This window comes from Caloenas nicobarica, chromosome 3 (assembly GCF_036013445.1).
Source record: "Caloenas nicobarica isolate bCalNic1 chromosome 3, bCalNic1.hap1, whole genome shotgun sequence".
Lineage (NCBI taxonomy): Eukaryota > Metazoa > Chordata > Aves > Columbiformes > Columbidae > Caloenas > Caloenas nicobarica.
The window spans coordinates 101,580,695-101,599,353 of record NC_088247.1 but is presented as its reverse complement, the minus strand read 5'-3'; the positions used below and the strand labels follow the sequence as shown (position 1 = coordinate 101,599,353).

Below are 18,659 nucleotides of genomic sequence, written 5' to 3'. Positions count from 1 at the left end.
TAATAAGCAAGAAAAGCTGAAGAATACCTGTTGTCCTTCCCATTCTGTATTGCAGAATAGCGATCTGAAGAACGTTCGCAAACATAGGTGTTCCTCCTTGTCATTCCACTACCAGAAAATACATTATTCTAGAAGAAAATTGAGACTAAAATTAAATGAAGTATTTTCTTCTGCTGTATATTACGATCTACAAAAATGTAAGCACTGGAAGCAAATCAAAATAGAGTTTCAGCCATTTATGTATATTCTTAATATCTTCAAATGTACTAGGCAATCTGTTGACACAATTTATATCATCAGCTTTTTTTTTTTCCAATAGCTCTTTCACCATGTCATTAGTTTACCATTGAGAGTACACTAAAAGAAAACACAAATTTAATTTTGCTGACACTTGCTTTACTAAGTATCATTATCCAATTCTCACATACTGTGTTAACTGAATAATTTGTCTCTGGGATCAAAGGAACAAACTGGAATCCCAGAGAACACATCTATTTGGCTGGTTGAAAGGATCCTCTATGAAAATTAATTTGCCAACCAGGGCTCCAGCTTTACAGTTTGTTGCCACCTGTCAAACGAGTTTCCAAGAGAAAAATGAAAAGATTATTGATCTGTGTCAGTGAACCCAGAAATTATGATACCAATAACATGGCAAATAGGTCTTGCAGCAACAAATACTGATGAGACTTTCTGTTTGCCCACATTTCATAAGATCCCTACAAACATCCTTCTCCCCCTGCCATGCACAGATTAGCTGCTGAAGCCTTAACTTTCAGTGCACGAGGTACAAGTCTCAGTTTTCAATACGGTATCTACTGAATTGGAGGTGGGACAGGTTTGCAAAGTACTGACATTACATACTCACGCATGCTGGCAAAAGATTTCAAATAAACTTGGGTACTGTAGGACATCATGAACTCTGCAAGATTTGCTGTGTGTTTAGGTCTCCCTCATCTAGAACTTTTTGGCATGATGATCACCCTGCAGAGACTACTGAAAAAACTGTTTTCAAAGCCAATTTGTAAGGAAGATTAAAAACTGCAGTAACTGTTTATGAAACTCTTCTAAGTTGGACTAATATGACTGAAGGTGATAAATATGTTTTTAAGAAATCCTGCCTTCCCTAACGTCGTGTTACCCTCAAAGTTACACAAAAGTATTTAAAAATTATCCACATTAGCTTTGTTCATTTTTAATGATTTTTTAAAAACTTTTTTTTTCCCCCTGGGCAAACTGCTCAACCTTAACTACTTTTGCCATATCAGACACGACTATTCCTTAATCATGCCCATCACAAAGCCTTTCGCAAAATCCCCAAACCAGTAACAGAGCTAAAAATGTACAAATACTGAAGTTGCCATTAGCAAGTAAATCAATTTCTCAAAGATACTCCATCTAATTATCACAAAGCAGAGAAATGCTTTTGACGTATCAGCTTGTACCATACGTAACTGTAATCAGCTTTGAGGCAATATAGTTTTGAGAAAGCTCAGATAGAAAATCTTATCTTAGAAGACTCAAAGCTCCTGCACGCAATCCACATAGTCATAATTTCAAAGACTTTGTGGGGGGAAAAAGCCCTATTTAAAATTCGAAAAAAAAAAAAGTTTAAAGCATTTGCGGATGTATTGTAGACACAGCCTGCAGAACATTAAGAGTTAAATGAACTTCAGCATTTATTTTGTTTAAAGAGAATTCTGGCAGAAATGTGTATCATCTTCCCAGAATAACCAAGATGGGAGCCAGCACATAGAATCCCAAAGGACAATGAGAATTCCTGCTGCCCGTCTACTGTACTAAAAGGTGGCCAGAATTCCTGTATTTAATATAGTGTCTCTTAAATAGAAAAAAGTATATTAAATTATGATTAATGCATATTTATTTTTCTCCCACCCCCGCCATGAGCTCTAGCTCCTAAGTAGTTGTTTAAACACTATGCAGTATTTTTTCATTGTGTACCCTAAACACTGATACTACTGCACATGAACTTCTACAAGGCAAAGTAAGATGCTTTAACATTAGGAGAGACTGACTGTCCTATTTGGAACAAAGATGTCTGAGGCAGTAATATGATAGCAATTTACAAAACTATGAATGGTATCATAATAGAAGAACTAGCAATTTAGTAATTTCTTAATTCAAGAACCAGGTTGTAACTCATAACATCAACAGGCACATACACCAGGAAACAAGTGGGTTTTTCACCCTCACCTCACTCCATTTCTGAAGTCCAAAATGAAGTGGTTTCACAAAGCTAAACAGACAAGTTTACAGAGAAAATTTCATGAAGGACATTATGTAGGATTATTCAGATTAAATCTCTGATTCAGGAAGTCCCTTGACTTCCTTGTAGATACACAAGCATTAAAAACCAGAAAAAGAACACTCCGTATTGGCTCTGCTCTTAATGTTTTTTCCCTAAATATCCACTATTTGTCTTGACAGATCTTCGGTTTGCCCAAGTGCAGACATTCTCATGGAATGGGGAAGTGAAAGGTTTATTTTAAAAGACACCCACTGTAGCTTATTTCTGTCTGCCAGTAAAAGTCACCAGAAATAGACTTAGTAGCTTATTCAGTAACCGTTATGTCTATAGTAACATTATGCTGCAGATTTTGTTTAAATAGGGAAAAATAAATGTAATACACCCAAAGCACAATACACTCACACTAGGAACTGTGGTTGATTTCTTTCTTTCTGGACCCACAAGTGGACTTGCAGCCATCTCTCCTTTGGATCCCACTGTAGTGCTGCCAAGTTTGCGGGAGACGTCCTTGTCCCAGTCTTCTTTCTGCTCACTTTCCACGCTGTTTGCCTGAGCCCTTTTTGTGTACGACACCGCAGGAGGAATTGAGGGGCCAACTGCCAAATAAAAGCAGTATTAATAAATACCTAAAAATAATCACTGCGTTTTTCTTGGCCAAAATAGTCTAAATATAATTCCCTGAGTCTAAAAAAAGCACTTGAACAACTATGACTGCAAACTCAGCACCAACCTATTAAATTGAGCTTTGACAGCCTACACTCTTTTTACCCACTCTATCTTCAACACCAATTTGCAGTTCAGAATTAGTTCCCATTTCACATCAATATGTAAAACCTAGAAGAGTGTTTGAATTCTCATTATAAATCCATGCAATTTGTGTGACATTATGAAGAAAGGAATTAAAGAGTACTGTCCAAATTTTTTTTTAGTACTTTTTGCCACATATCTTTTCTTCTAAACACTGTGAAAGATCCTTTTCCCCTGGAAACTCGAGAACTTTGTTTAAAAGCATGTTTATACTTGGAAAAGTTACAATTCTTTCCCCCTTATCATTCTTTAAAATGCTTTGGGGCAAATCCTCCATCACTATAATTTTACATTCCCTTGAAATAAAATCCCATCTGCTGATGATCTTCACAATATTGGTTACTCTTGGAAACAAACACCACCACGCTAACATAGATGGAAAATAACCAAAAGGCGGGGGGTGGAAATCAGAAATAAAACCGTAAATTAGGCAAAGAAAAAGGCCAAACATTTTAGAAATATTTCTAGTAATTTGATAGTTCTCTTTGAAAAAAGAATAGTTTTAAATATGCACTCCTTTCTGATGTAACCACTTTCACCTGAAAATGTTTCCTGAATACTTGGTAAAATCGTTGCTGCTTGGAAACAAACAATTTGGCCCCAACTCCAAACGTACTGATAAACACAATGGTTTGCTGCCTTTGAGTTTATCCAGACCAATATTTTGCTATTACTTCCTAAACAGGAAACATCCTCAAGGTCATTATCTAGTGAATCAACCAAGTAATAAGTCCAAAAAACTAAATCTGTAGATTACATTGACCCGGATTTACCATAGAAGCGTTCATACAAATAAAAGCACCACAGCGGAGCACGATGAGATACACAACAAATGCACAGAGTGGTGGACCTGCCAGGTTCACAAAGCACTGCACATTCAGACTTAAATTGTGTATGTTACTTTACTTGTTGGAATGTCATCCCCACCATGATCACTGAACCGTCGCTGTTTCTGGTTAGTCGATATACTCCGCTGGACCTTCAGGTGAGCGGGAGACTGCACCGAACTGTTGTTGAGGTCGCTGCTGGGACGAGACCTTTGACCCAAGTTGCTGCTGGACAAGGAATCGCCTCCTTCAAACTACAGGAAAAACATTTTTTCAAAGCGTAAACAAAATTCAACATCACTGGTACTTTTATGGCTTAATAAAGCAAAGCGTTCCAATGAAAGGCATTTTTTAAAATTTAAAGTTGTATCCAGAGCTTAATTTTCTTCAAGATGAGTTTTATCACTTCATTTGTGTTTCATGTGCTTTAAAAAACACACAGCTAAAGCTAAGAAGTTAATGAATGCTCAAAATAAAATTAGAAGAATCTTTCCAGCAACAAAAACTGTGCTATTTTAAAACCTAAACCAAAGAACGGCTCCCTCTGCCTTTTTTTTTTTAAAGCTTAAAGAGCATTTATAGCTTCAGAACAATTTCAAAATGCATTGGACTGAGTCAGAAGGGCTAAAAAGGCAAGTACTAGGGATTCAAGGATTCTTTATTGCCTTCAACACATCTTTATAAGGTATGTAACTCAGCCACTGGTTTGTTGATATCGAAGCAGCATAAGTTGTAAGTAAGAGCAGTGAAAAAGACAGATCTCCTTTCCCAAGCAGTTTAAGTCAAAATAATTTTTGACAGATTTCCTCCATGCTCTGCCATCACAAGGGAATTCTAGTTCAGAGATGTTGTGGGAAAATGCACTCAAGGATGCACATATCAGATCTACGCTATCTTGGAAATGAAAGAAGGCAATGAAGCAGCAGGAAAAAAATACTTCTAAAAGAAAAGCCTTGGTCTGAGCTTCATTTCTTGAAAATCTCTGTGATCGCAAAAGATCTACAGATTCCTCTAGTTCCAAAACAGTCAAAAGGTTTTCTATGACAAATTTATTAATGACAACACAATTATTTATTAAATAATATACCGTAATATAGTATTTGAGTTAGAAAGGGTGAGTACCTCTCTGAGAAATAAAGGATGTCACATCTTAGTAGCTAGAAGAATAATTGCTCTAGTCAAATCAACTATTTCCGATTTTAAACTGTAGACACACATGACAGGAAGAAGACTCAGCACTTCAAAGTCAGCACTTCAGATTAACAGCCAGCCTTTTTAAAAAGCAATTTAACATATTCACAAGGAAATGTGAAGATACCATATTCAATCTATTTCTTCATATGGGAACTAACAAGATATCCAAGAAGATATAAAAAAGGGAAAGACATTAATAAGCTATCAGTCACAGGTTGTTTTTGATAGATGTTACAGAATAGTTCATAAAAGCATCAACCACCAGAATATTCAACCCAGTCAGGTATAAAGGTCAAAATAGAAGATGTAAATTAGGTAGCACTTACTTCAGGTGGTTTTCTACCCAGAAGTAAATAAGTAGCCATGACTTCATCATACTTTTGGTTTACTAAAGATTCATGGATTTCTTCTCTTGAAAAGCCCATTGTAACCATAATGTCTAAAAGTAAAAAGAGGTAGATACATTAGCAGAATAAGTGCTTGGGTTTACTGACAACTTAAGAACAAGGAAAACAGAAAAAACCCTTATGCTTTAACAGGTAACTAGGTTCAACTCAACCACCACCACCATCTTCTCTATGCAAAATCAAGAAGGCTGCAACTCCCCTCTTTCATTGTCATTTTCTTCTTGAAAACTCTCAATTATGTTATTCAACATAGTTCAACATTATTCAACATTAAGTGTTATTCAATAAACAAATAAAACAGTGGTAAATAGAAAGTATGAATAGCTACAGGGCCAAAACAGTATCTTTTTCTGAAAACAGCTGATAAAGATTGTTGCCCTCATAACAAAATCTGTTTTCTTCTGCCTGTTGAATTTTGTAATTTTATTTGTCTTTTGCTGTGCTTGTAGATTCATGTCAGTTCAGTGAAGTCACAACAGCAGTTATAAGTAGCATTATAATGAAATTTCTCACTTAAATAAAAAGAAAACAGTTGTATGATGAGATTGTATCTCAAATTTTAGTTTGGCTTAAAGATAAAATTGCCAATGTACATCAGCTGCAACATCCTTGTAAAAGTCTTACCTATTCTCTTTGTGTCATTAAAATCTGGTTCAGGCTCAGTATATGGCTTTAGTTCTTCTTCCTCATGGCCAACATTCATCCACCGATCCTTCATAATTTGCTAAGAAAATAAATGAACTTTAGGTCTATATGCCGTTTACCATACCAAATTAAATCCGTGCTAGCTGGACTGGGGAAAAAAAAGCTTTAAAACTCATAATAATCTGAATGCTGCTCTTTCCCTCACACCTTTTCCCTCTCACATCTTATAGTTTCTTCTTTTATCTTTTGCACCCTTTTGTCTCCATTAGTTCAATCTCCACCGAACATTTGCCCTTTACAATACAATCCCCCTACCCAAATATCAGAAAAATCTGAGAGAAAAAAACCCTGCAGTTCCAACACACAAAAATCTTTCATTTTGTACCCTTCATTTCCACCATCTCTTAATTTTGTCTTGCCAAGTGCCCAACACTCATGCTCTCATTTTGGTTGAGATGCCTAGATGTTACCACAATACCAACTCTATCACAATAAATGACTCCTTCAAATAATAACAAAGGAAGTGTCTAGAAACTAAGGAATATTTCAGAAGCATGCTGATGCTTCCTACAGTCATTCCTTTGAAGATCATGATGCCAACTGGCCATTTTTTCTTATGGATCATATCACTGCACTTGACCTAAATATGTTCACAGTTTGCCTGGAGGGAGAAATGCCTCTTAACTCTCTCTATGCCATGCAGATATTTCCTTAAAAAAATTCTCCTGCATTCTTTGGAAAATTTCCTCTGCTTTGGCCTGGATCTTTGATATGTCTGCAAGACATGCCAAGCTGGAATCCATGGGCACCACCACGATTTCTTCTTCAGGATGTATTCCATATTTTTAAATCGGCTAAAAACATTTTACCTCCTACAGCAACAGGCACACATGCCTCTTTAGGGACAGATGCTAACACTGCTCACTAGATTGACAGAAGAGTGAAACAAGTGCCAGCAAGTCAAGTTGCCCACAGGCTCCAAATATGCCTCACAAACACCAAATTTAGTTCTCTCTCACAAAGAGGAAAAGAGTCAGTTTTCCACTGATACAACCAAATTCTTTGTATGTAACACTGCTGCCAAATTACAGACCCAAATAGCTGTATCCTCACAAGAACAATACAGAACTTTGTATTTGGGCCAGTTAACATTTTGCTGACAATAAGACTTAAAGATTTGTTCAAAGCTTTGGCACAGAATTGATTTTTTGGCTTTTCAGGGGGATAAAGGGGAAAGAATTGTGAACGCATATTGCTATGTCACATTCCTGGTACACAGAGCATGAGTCTATTTGACAATAGATTTTGGTTATGTTGTTTGGAGCCTTGCATTAACATGATAAGACTCCCTGAAGAGTACTATGCAGTATCTGCCATTACAATTTTTTAAAGACACTGTTAATTAAATCTAAAGTTTAAGCACAATGAGGTGTTTGGATGACAGGAACCACACTGCTCAAATCCTGCCTCCCCTTTCTTGATCCTCCTTGAATTCAGAGGCAAACCAAACAATTCCCACTTACAGTTTTTCATGTCTCTTCATTAGGTAGATCTATTGTTCAATACAGTCTACTCTAGGTTTCCATCTGTTAAATATCTAAACTTTTGCTAGCTTCTGTCTTAAATACATGATCTCACAGGCATGCTGAGTTATTGTACAACTCTCAAAACAGGCTCTTACCACATGATCCAGTTCCAGGATCTGTTTAAGTTCTGCTGATTAAAGAGCAGCAGCCTTGGTCAGGGTATTTAAAGATCTGACCCAAAATGTATTTCTTAAAGATCAACCCAAACTGAATTTCAACCAACTAGGTATTATTGATGAGGTTTCCCTCAATTTTCAGGAAAATCATCAAATAAAAAAAGCTGGCCCGGCTCAAGACGTGTCTCAAAGTTATTACTCTTTGCAAGCATAAATCTGCTCTGTGGGAATTTCACGTAGTGTTGATTGGAAAGAACTGAAGAGTGGGCAGGGAGGAGGAATTTGTTGAAATACTGATAGTTAAGAGAGATCCACATATTTTCTGATGATGCATTTTTCCCATCTCTTCCTGCGAAGATTTATTGTGTTACAACAACGTTCTCTTGCTTCTAAAATGTTTTCTCTCTGCTGCAACCATGAAAAGGTCTAGATGAACCATTTTAAGAAAAATTTACCTGGTCCTTACCAGAGGAAAACTGCTAAGCCTAACCCATATGGTGCTGAGCCTCTGTCAGGCTCAGCTTTGATGTTAATATCACCAACAAACATCCTAATGGATGGTCTGGAAAAAACGGGCCTGGGAACGGAGTGGACGCATGGCTGGGACTGAGCAAGTAATTAAAAGACAAAGCACAAACAAAAATCCTCCCCACCTAAGATGACACGGTCTTTCCACTTTTAGGAACTTTTAATAAGTATACACTTTCATTCTAAATATGTATTTTTAGAAGTGCTCAGACAGAAGAAACAGTCATTGCTTTCCAAACCACGTACCATTGCTTTCTAATTTAACAAACATGTGATCTCAGGAACATTAATGTTTGTGATGTGTCTCTCCCTCAGATTAGCATACTGATCAACGTCCATTATCAGCAGTATTTTGGTACTGGCTCAAGATCCTCTGTCACACATGTCGTTTATTGGCTCTCTTCCATACAATGTGACAACTACACCATTGCAACGAGGTTGCCATCCAATACCTCTCTCCAGGGACAGGAAGGAATTTTAAAAGAACTGGAGAACACTACAATATCCAGAGTGGAAGTGAAATTAGATCTGAAGAGAAATTGCTGTAAATCCAGAGAAAAGTTCAATAAAAGGAAAAACTATTTTCCTAAGACTTAAACACGACACAGGAAAAAAGTGATCTTTCACCACGCTCCTATCTTTGTATCCTCTAGATAGTAATAAATACAACATAATTAACGAATATCAGTAAAGCAGAAGCCATCACTCACTATTCTCTACAGCACAGATTTTTTTTTGAGTTAAAACTATTTATAACAAGTCACAAACCAGCATCAGCTTGAAATAAATTGCATGCAGACAGAGCTCAGTAACTGCAGGCTTCCTTGCACAGGTAGCATTCATGTCAGGAAACATAAGTCAGGCCACTACAAATAAAAAGCTGCTTAAATGGGATTCATTCTTTGGAACACCATCCACTGCTGCACAAGTAGGCACAGAAAGATGAAAGAAAAGTCACTGGTGATTAACTCATACAAATACTATTTAAAAACCATTCTATTTACCTTCTGCTCTACTTTCATGTCTATGGTAAGCAGACATTATTTTTAGAAGGGTCTTTGTTAAAGAATTCACAAAATAGAACAGAACAGCATTTAGAGTGAACTCTACACAAAGTATATGTTAAATACCAGCTACAGAGTGACCCCACTAGTATTTGCCAATACAGCAATCTTGAACAAAACAGCCCCTTAAAAACACTGAACCTTTTAGACACCTTGCAAATGATGCACAGATATTCTCTGTATCCTGAGAAGAGAAAACCTTACTAACAACAAAAAAAATCGTAACTCAGTAAAAAAATCCTCAAAACAGGTTTTAGCTGAGGGACACAGCAGGTATTATTATACATGTTAATTTTTCAGCTATTCTGAAACAAAGCTACCAGATGGGGAAAAGAGCAGGCTGAACAGAAACAACTAGCAATTATTAGCTTATCATTCAAAGAGTTCTTAGTCTTCATCTGTATTACAGCACTAAAACAAACAAAAAACCCACATAGTGTTCTATCACAGTTATTCCTCTTGTATCTATCATTTTTAAGAAGTCATGCTGGAAATTGTAAGTCAAAAATGCTTACAGTACTGCCTGCTGCTGTTTTTTTTCTGAAAAACTCTAAGCAGAAGATATTTACAATCTTGTCCTGCTTTCCACACAGTTTGAACTAGCTCCATTATCTCACCAAAACAAGTGGAAACAGTTTGCACTTTCAATTGCTCTTAAATGATAGTCTGTAGTCAGCTGCAATTAAGGTTAGACTTTCATTCATTAACACTTTCTATTTTCAAGTTCCACTGTTTCTGGGATATTTTTTTTTTTAAAAAAAAAACAAACAAAAACCAAAACAACAACAACAAAAACCCAAACAAAAAACCGAAACAAAACAGTAAGACTTTTGGGCCCTTAAAACAGGTAGTACCTATAATGAAAAATAAACAAGTCTTGAGCAATTATTATATTCTTTCTTAATCTGAAACCCCTTCCCCCCGCCCCCAAGATGAAACTACTTACTTCTAAGCTGCCTCGTTTTATTGGGTTCAGTACTAGCAGCTTCTTAAGTAGATTTTCACAGTCTGTGGACATATAGAATGGAATGCGGTACTTCCCCCTCAGTACTCGCTCCCTCAGTTCCTTTAAAATAAAGTTTTAAAAGGTGAGCCTACTAATGACATAGAAGATTTAAATAGAATAAAAGCCAGGCTTTCATACTTCAGCTGTACCTTTAGATTCTGACCATCGAATGGCAACGATCCGCTTACTAGTGTGTACAAAATCACCCCAAGGCTCCACACATCCACTTCAGGACCATCGTACTTCTTTCCTTGGAAAAGTTCAGGAGCGGCATAAGGCGGGCTTCCACAAAACGTGTCCAGTTTATTACCAACCGTAAATTCATTACTAAAACCAAAGTCTGCAATTTTAATGTTCATGTCTGCATCAAGTAGAAGGTTTTCTGCCTAAGAGAAAAATAGAAGAGGAAAAGGACAATTTAGGTATCAGAATAAGATGAATATATTACAGTGTATCATTTATCAATAAATGCAAAAATGTTTCTTTTTCTAAAATGGTTCACCATCTGTATCTTTCTTGCAGAACAAAAGAAACTAATCCCTCTTAAAACTCTACAAAGATTGAAAATTGACTATGTTTACTCAGGAAAATACAGCTGTTAAAAGCAGCTAAACAGACTTGAAAGTCAGCTAGTGAATCAGCTATGAAGATCTTTTTTTTTTTTGGAAGAACTAACCTAGTTCAGCTTTAGACTGAAGTATCTAGACATCTCAGAAGAGCAGCTTCAGCTTTTGACAGGTTCGTGCCAACTTCTGATGCCAAAGAGCATAAATCTAATCCCAGACATCATCTACCATTTTGGTGGGGTAAATGTTAGGAGGGATTTAAGACTTTAAAAGAAGATCTCTTCTGCTTGCAAGATGAAACACTTCAAGCTACATGTTGTATCTCAGCATTTTGTACCAAAAGAAAAATCTCCCCTTAACTATTAGCGTTTGCTTTAGCAATAACAGCATCAAGGTGTTTAACACTCAAGTGTAACATTCTGTATGAAAAAATGCATGTATTGTATATCTAAGAATATGAATGCCTGTGCAGCAATCATCATGTGAATCCAACACATCACATATACCTAGATGCAAGTATTCAGTACACAATATCTTACGCTGAGTATCACAGGTAGGTCAGAAGATTAAAAGAGTGGAGTTAGAGGGATACTAATACATTACTAGAAAAAAATAAAGTGCATTTCTCAAAATTCAAGGATGCCATGCAAGCAGAGCAGCAGAACTGGGCAATGTTTACCCATCTAACTGGGTCTTGGTTCCTGATCTGCGTATCAGCGACACAGGAGCAGCACTGAGCAGTGCAGGAACCCTTTTTCAACATGGGGACAGACACCAGCCAGAGCAGAGGATTCACCTAATTGCCAAACATCAGTTTTATAGCAAATATAGACACCTCTCATCGCATACTGTGCTCAGAAAGTAGTATGTTAGTTCAGGATCAGAGAAACAGCAATCAACTTGTTAGTTGCTTTCATTAAAAGGGTAAACATGATTTTGTTTGGTTTTATCTGTTTGTAGGTTTTATTTTTAATAATTTAGCTTTTTTTCAGGAGTAAAATACAGCCCATTTTTACAAACTAACTGTCTTGGAAAATACTTTATTTTCCCAACTCATGACCTCTAATCTCAGCTTGTTCCAGCTGATGCGCCTGCAGACAGAGTCACAGAGATATTTTCTATATTTGACAGCCTTCTACATTACTGCACAAAGACTTCATTTTTCTTGTGGTGAAAACATTACTGTCAGTGCAGCTGCTCTGCGATTACAATAGTTCTCCTAGTCCAACAGTACACTGCTACCCAAGTACCCCATGCTTCTAGGTTTCTTACTTCAAACAAAACCACCAAAAAAACCTTTTTAATGTGCCAAATAGAAAGACTATGCTCTTGTTGGCTACATGTTCAGAGGAAAAAGTATTAACATTCACTGAAAAGGTAAGTTTTGTGCATCACAGGACGAGCAAAGTTGGAGTTGGTTATAGCTCTTTCTACACAAGCTGTTTATAATCACAGAAAATTAAAAGGAGACAGTTTAAGTAATCATAGGCCTTGCATGCCCTCCTCTTCTGCCGAACAGCCTGGACAAACTGGCACATTTTCTTACATGTCTTCCTAGTTTAGTCTAAAGTATTTGGCGAAATTTACCATTACTGTTATTAAAGCCAAAAAGGTTTATCAAAAATCCCCAAAGTGGTGCTCTGCCTCGCAGTACTAGCAGCGTCAACTGGTCAGCATGCTGATACCAGAGCGAAAGTCAAGAGAAACAGATGTGAACGCAGACACAACTTTCAAGTTGCTTCTTCCTTCTCCGCAGCTCCATGCAAAGAGTTTTAAATGAGAGAGATGACACATAACATTTGGAAAGAAAAGATTAAGTGGAAACACCTCCTCAAAGCCACAGGTTTAACCATTTTTTTTCTTTGGGGAATGCATTTTTCACTGGCTAGGCTGACTAGCTCTCAATCACACCTAAGACTGAATTTTTCAAATGAGTCTAGCATAACTCCATCCAAGAGATGACAGAGAGAGAAAAGCAAACAAAGAAAATACTTTGGACTCTGCCTGCCTGTCTTGCAAATAGGAAGGAGATCAGCAGCAGAATACTCGTGACAGATGGTAAAAGGGATCCTGCGCAAACGCTGCAAAGCGGTTTTGGATAGTCCAGCGAGCAATGCTGTGAGCTGTATATGTGCTGTGGAACTGAGACATGAATGAGGGGTGGAGGCTGTAACAGGCTCCAGGAGAAAGCGTGAGATGCAGGATGCTAAATCACTGCAGAGGTTAATGCAATAAGGCTCAATAACGTCGCTGGGCTGAGCCAGGCAGTGCCAGATACACGAGGAGCTGGCTGGCTCCCTGCTCCCAACCAAGCACACTGCAGAGGTAACCAGGGAAAGCAGCTTGTCCGGCCAAGCCACCGGGTCCCTGGGTACAGCCTCCTGAAAAGCTCAACAACAGTAGCTGCAGTAAGCTCCAGGGAGCTTGACAAAACATTCATGGTCTCCAAACCATCACATAAGATGGGGAGAATTTTTTTTTTTTTTTTTTAAAATCAAGATTTCAATGAGATCCAGCCCTTTCCTTCCTTGCATTCTGACTTCAGAGCGCTGGCCAGGCACCTCCATCAGCAGATGACAATGGTCCTGGGGCAGGGAGGACTCAGCAGAGAAGGATGTGTTATCCAACACCATATGCACACACAGGAGCTGGCAGATTGACAGGTATTAGGGAACAGATTTGTAAGAAACAGGATGAGCATATGCTGCAGTGTATTATAAGAAAGTTAAGACAAAAGATACTGGTGAAAAAAACCCCTTGGGAATAACTGAACCTCAGCTTTTCGCAAGTATTTAGACACATCAGTAAAAAAGAACCTACATTAGTGTGTTTTCTTTGTAAATGTACACAGACATTAAAGCCAGAGCACAAGCCAACTTTTAAGTGGGTGAAGATCTTGTGTCCAAGTCCCATATCTGCACTTGGCATGAAGAAGACTTCAGACTGAAGCCTTAGGTTGCACCTGCAATCGCTGAACATGGTCTGGTATGTTTATGCAGATAAATTACTACAAAGCATCAAAAAAAGGAAGTTCAGCTAATTTCTCTTCACCTTAGACTTTTCTGCCTGAATTAAATAGTAGAGTATAAATCAGAAGTTCATGTGGATTAAAAATGTATTTCTTATGAATCACTAAGAAAAGACCATTTTATATATCTTGCAATATGTTTTAACTGAAAATATTTTAATTAAGTAGTGCTGACTGGTATCACTGAGCTTCTATAGCTTCAGTGTGTAGATATCTGCATGCCAGGAGGTACAATTCTTTGGAGCACGCATCTTTTTCTTAAAGCCAAAACTGGAATGAAACTAACATGTTCTATTCTTGTCTCTCCCCTGTTCCAACAGGCAAGCTACATTATTTTTGTGCTTCAGAAAACTGAGAGTAAAATACAAGTGATAGTTACAGTTCCCTCATTCACATGTTTGAGGCATTCAGAGACAGTGGCCAAGGACAAGTATATAGCAAGAAATTAAGTCTATATTGTCAACCAGCAAAATGAACAATAAGTAACAGCCTACCTTAAGATCCCGATGAACTATGCATTTCTGATGACAGTACTGCACAGCAGACACAATCTGAAACACCACAATGAGTGAAATATTTTATTTCCGTCTCAGTATAAGTTTTCATATATGATTTAGCAATTTTGGCTCATGATGTGATTCAGTAGAACATAAGAAAGTAATAAATAGAGCTTTCGTTTTAGAAACTATTCATGTAAATTTCATTAAAGCTCAAATACTAAAACATCCCTAAAAGCAGGTCATATTTCTTATTTAAAAAAATACATACTCCTTAAGGTAATAAGAGAAACATCTATTTTAAATGCAGATCATCCAATAGCAATAACTATAAAAGGACATTATTCTACCTCATAACCCCACAGTGGGATGTACCGTCTCGGATTTTATATTCTGAAATATTTGCAGCATATCTCTGCAATTCTTTCCTAACAGAATAGTTTACTCAACATTTTCATATACAACTTTCATATATGTGTAACAAAAACCAAGTCCAAACCAGCAAGTTAAAAGTAGTTGCTTTACATGTTAATTATATACCTTAATTCTGAAAAATACCAGATCTTTTTTATTTATCCCATTAAAGCTTTTCACAAAATAATCACTAAAAACAGAGCAAGAAAAAGATTAATATGAGAAAGTTTGTACACAAGAACATAAAAACCTGTTACAGAATATCCTTCACACGAAACTGTGACATGACACAGCAAAACGTCATCATAACATCTCTAGGTAGAAGAGCTGTTAAATTCTAAAATATTCAGAAAAGGATTAAAACCTCAAGTGAGTCACAATAAAAAAAAATGTGGCTCTTAGGAACATCCACTAAAAAAGAATGTAACTATTTTTAGATAGTACGTAAGAAGCAGATATTTTTCTCTTCAGGGATTTTTTCCACTCCAGCTTTAATAAACATTATCACAACAATGCATATTTCTTTAAAGAAGTACGCTCACACTCTTGTCTATCTGAAAACACCATAAACAGACACAGAAGAAAGAGCAAATGTTAATTTCATACCTGCCTGAATTTTGCACGAGCTTCTTTCTCTTTCATCCTTCCATGTGCAACTAGGTAGTCAAACACTTCTCCTGACCATGACAAGCACAAAACATCAGTCCTGTTGCCCAGGTTCTACTTTTGACTGTCATGCACAATGAAATAATGCTTGAAAACAACAGCCCCCTCCTCCCTCCACCCTTGATGGGAAAGGATATAGAAGCAGACAAGAAAAATTCCTTTTTGCTGTTTGCACTGGGTTTTATTTTTCAGACATGTAGTAGTCAAGACATACAAAAAAGGAACCCTTCACGCTAAGGCTTCTTCAATGTTAAAAAATAAATCTACTTTAAAACCACTGTGAAACAACAACAAAGACTAATAATGACAAACATCTACATTGCATATGAGACAAACTGGGAAACAGGCAACTTCTTACCTACTGAATTTATTTCGCTTATCTCTAGCGGCTTCACTTGACAGTATCTGTATTACTTCCGTTTTTTCCTTCTTATCCTCTAATAAAGCTGCTCCAATACCTCTCAGATCCTCACCTTTGTGGTGGCTGAGGAGCAGCCTTTCCTAGCGGGTCCCTATCTCTGTGCTGGGCTCCCTTCCCACACTCGGACATTGCCCACGCAGATGCTGAGCAGCTCCTTGAGCGGGGACCCACCAACCCTCTCACTCCCTGTGGTCCTGACCATCCCTTTCCTCGTGTTCTTTACTCCCATCCCCCGGACCTGCCTCTCCAAGTGCTCTGGCACACATTTGCAAGACAAAGTGAGGCACCAGTGGTTGCCTAAATATAGCAGATAACCTGGTACAGATCTTGGCAAAAACTTGGCTCAGTATTTATCTCCTGATATTCCAGCAGAAACCTCAGAGCAGTAACAACCCTTAAGCACAAACCTAACAGGTTACTTTACAGAACTGGATGCAAGCAAGAAAGTCAGCCCTGGGATGTCTGCTGGGACCATTGTGAAGGCCAGACTGGAATAACCCATAGACCATAAAATCCTTAAATCATTCCTAGGCATGCAACTGGCATGGCTTTCTGTATTTCAGTTTATCCTTAAAGCAGAATTAAGAATCCACTTACCCCCGCTGGCATATTCCATTACCAAATACAATGTCTTTTCAGTTTCAATAACTTCAAATAATTTTACTGCAAGAAAAATGAATGAGAGATTGCAGCAGGGAGCAAAAGCACAGCATAAACAAAAAAATTATACTGATGAAGTGAGTATAATTTACGGCCAGTGATAACACTCAACCATATGAAAACCTTATATCCTTTAGGTTAGCATTGTTTTGAGGGGAAAAAAGCAAAATTAATTTCTAAATCACGGTTGATAATAAAGCATATTAATTCACAATTTTCTCCAAAGTTTATGCACACTTTACAAACGAGTTCATGCTGAAATTAGTGTTTAATTTGACACAGACATCTTTAAGATCATACAAACCTTCCCTGTTTCGCTATTAAACTGCTCCCAGTTAGAAATCTGAGATTCTGACCAACTAAAAACTGAGTGGATACCAGAAACGTTAAGTCTAAAAGACTTTCCTCAGCTTGTAATAGTACCTACTTGTTTAAAGCAAACACACTCCCACCGCCACCCCCAAGAAAACAAAAAACAGCAGAAGCTAAGAATGCTGGAAAAGCAACAAACAATTTGAGGGATGAGAAGGGAGTGCCTAGCATGTAATAACTTGTACACCTCATCCATACCTTGTATGCAACAAGCCCTCTGGCCGATTCAGGACCATTAAGTGTCTCTGGAACAAGACTGTCCAGCCCTCCTCAGCCAGAAGAATTGTCATCACAAAGTAGGGCCCTGAAGCTGTGGGGCAGGTGAAAGAACTAAAGCAGAAAGGGAAAATTACATACTTTGTAATTCTGATTTTCTGGAAACATCAGTCAATGGGAGTCTTTCCTAGACTCAACAGAGTTCTGCTACTTTCACCCAAGAAACTCATGCTCTTTGGCCTCAAGAGTAATTTCAATGGATGAGGAGAGTTGGGACCCTCAACAGATTGGAGTGCTCAGCATTTCCTACTTCGTGTTAAAACTTTCCTGGGCTGAGCGGTTGATCTCCTCAGAGCAAAATTCTTGTTCCAAGCAGAATCAATAAAGGAGGCAAGACAATGAAGCATTTTCTGAATGCTCACTGTCCTGTTATCTCAAAAAAGTTTAATGAACAAAAGCGTAACATAAAGTACATTTAAATAAAGCCAAAGAGACTAAAATGTAAACAGTATAATAATAACAAAAGTTTCCAGAAATGCAGAGCTCCTACCAATATTGGGATGATTCAGTATCTTCATTATTCGTACTTCTCGAAACAACTGTTAAGGAAGAAAGACAATTTTCTTAGTGTGTATTTATGATGGAAAAGTTACACAAGATATGCAATTTTAGATGGCAAAAAGGAGCAGTGTAAGCCACAGAAAATTGCACTAGCATAGACTATAGATAAATATAGTGCAGTGAACTGCAGAATAGTTAAGCTATACCTTATACATTAGATAAAAATAACCACTACCAACTACATATCAAAACCAAACTGATTTTTAAGCTTTATACAAACAGACACAGAGAAGTTTTAAAGCCCTTTCTGGAGTTTCACGTTGACCAAACCCAACAGATTATTCACACAGGTTTTTGTTACATCTTTGCTCTCATTTCTTTGGTGATTGGGAAGCTCAGCTAACAACCCTGAATACATACAAAACTGCAGGTGCAAATACAAGGTGTAGCACTACAGAAAAGTCAAACACACAGATGTTGAAATGGAACTAGAGACCAGTAATCCTGATGTTCCGCAGCCCTGCCACTCCACAAATGTGAAGCAGGTGAGTTCACTTTTCTCACAACTACCAAATCTTACACAGCGATGTCTCCTCTCCCCACAGCAAGGCCTGAAGGTTTATGATTGATTACAGTCTGCTTTACAATCCTGAGTCACATAATTAAAAACAACTGGACAAACTCATAGCCCTAAGTGTATATACTTAAAAAAAACCGGTGAGTTTACTTTTTTTTTTCGTTAAAATCAGAAACAAGGCACCTTTGCTCTTAAATTTCTAGCATTCATGGGTTTATTGATTAAATAAGAGCTG

The 18,659-nt window shown here is 37.4% G+C and overlaps 1 protein-coding gene across 8 annotated transcripts in view; it reads right to left on the bottom strand.

Moving 5' to 3' along the window:
* The window catches only part of MARK1 (microtubule affinity regulating kinase 1), a 58,624-nt gene that overhangs the window by 10,355 nt on the left and 29,610 nt on the right, over window positions 1-18,659 (bottom strand). For 3 of the 8 annotated variants that reach the window (XM_065630588.1, XM_065630592.1, XM_065630589.1), the window contains exons 4-14: window positions 17,837-17,885; window positions 16,636-16,701; window positions 15,558-15,628; window positions 14,535-14,591; window positions 10,596-10,832; window positions 10,387-10,506; window positions 6,126-6,225; window positions 5,421-5,533; window positions 3,980-4,154; window positions 2,669-2,862; window positions 28-128 (exon numbers count right to left, since the gene is read on the bottom strand). In XM_065630588.1, coding sequence (XP_065486660.1) covers window positions 28-128; window positions 2,669-2,862; window positions 3,980-4,154; window positions 5,421-5,533; window positions 6,126-6,225; window positions 10,387-10,506; window positions 10,596-10,832; window positions 14,535-14,591; window positions 15,558-15,628; window positions 16,636-16,701; window positions 17,837-17,885 — 1,283 coding nt within the window. Of the gene's footprint in view, window positions 1-27; window positions 129-2,668; window positions 2,863-3,979; window positions 4,155-5,420; window positions 5,534-6,125; window positions 6,226-10,386; window positions 10,507-10,595; window positions 10,833-14,534; window positions 14,592-15,557; window positions 15,629-16,635; window positions 16,702-17,268; window positions 17,401-17,836; window positions 17,886-18,659 lie in introns of those variants that run through there. The other 5 variants (XM_065630590.1, XM_065630591.1, XM_065630593.1 and 2 more) reach the window with 3 other exon arrangements.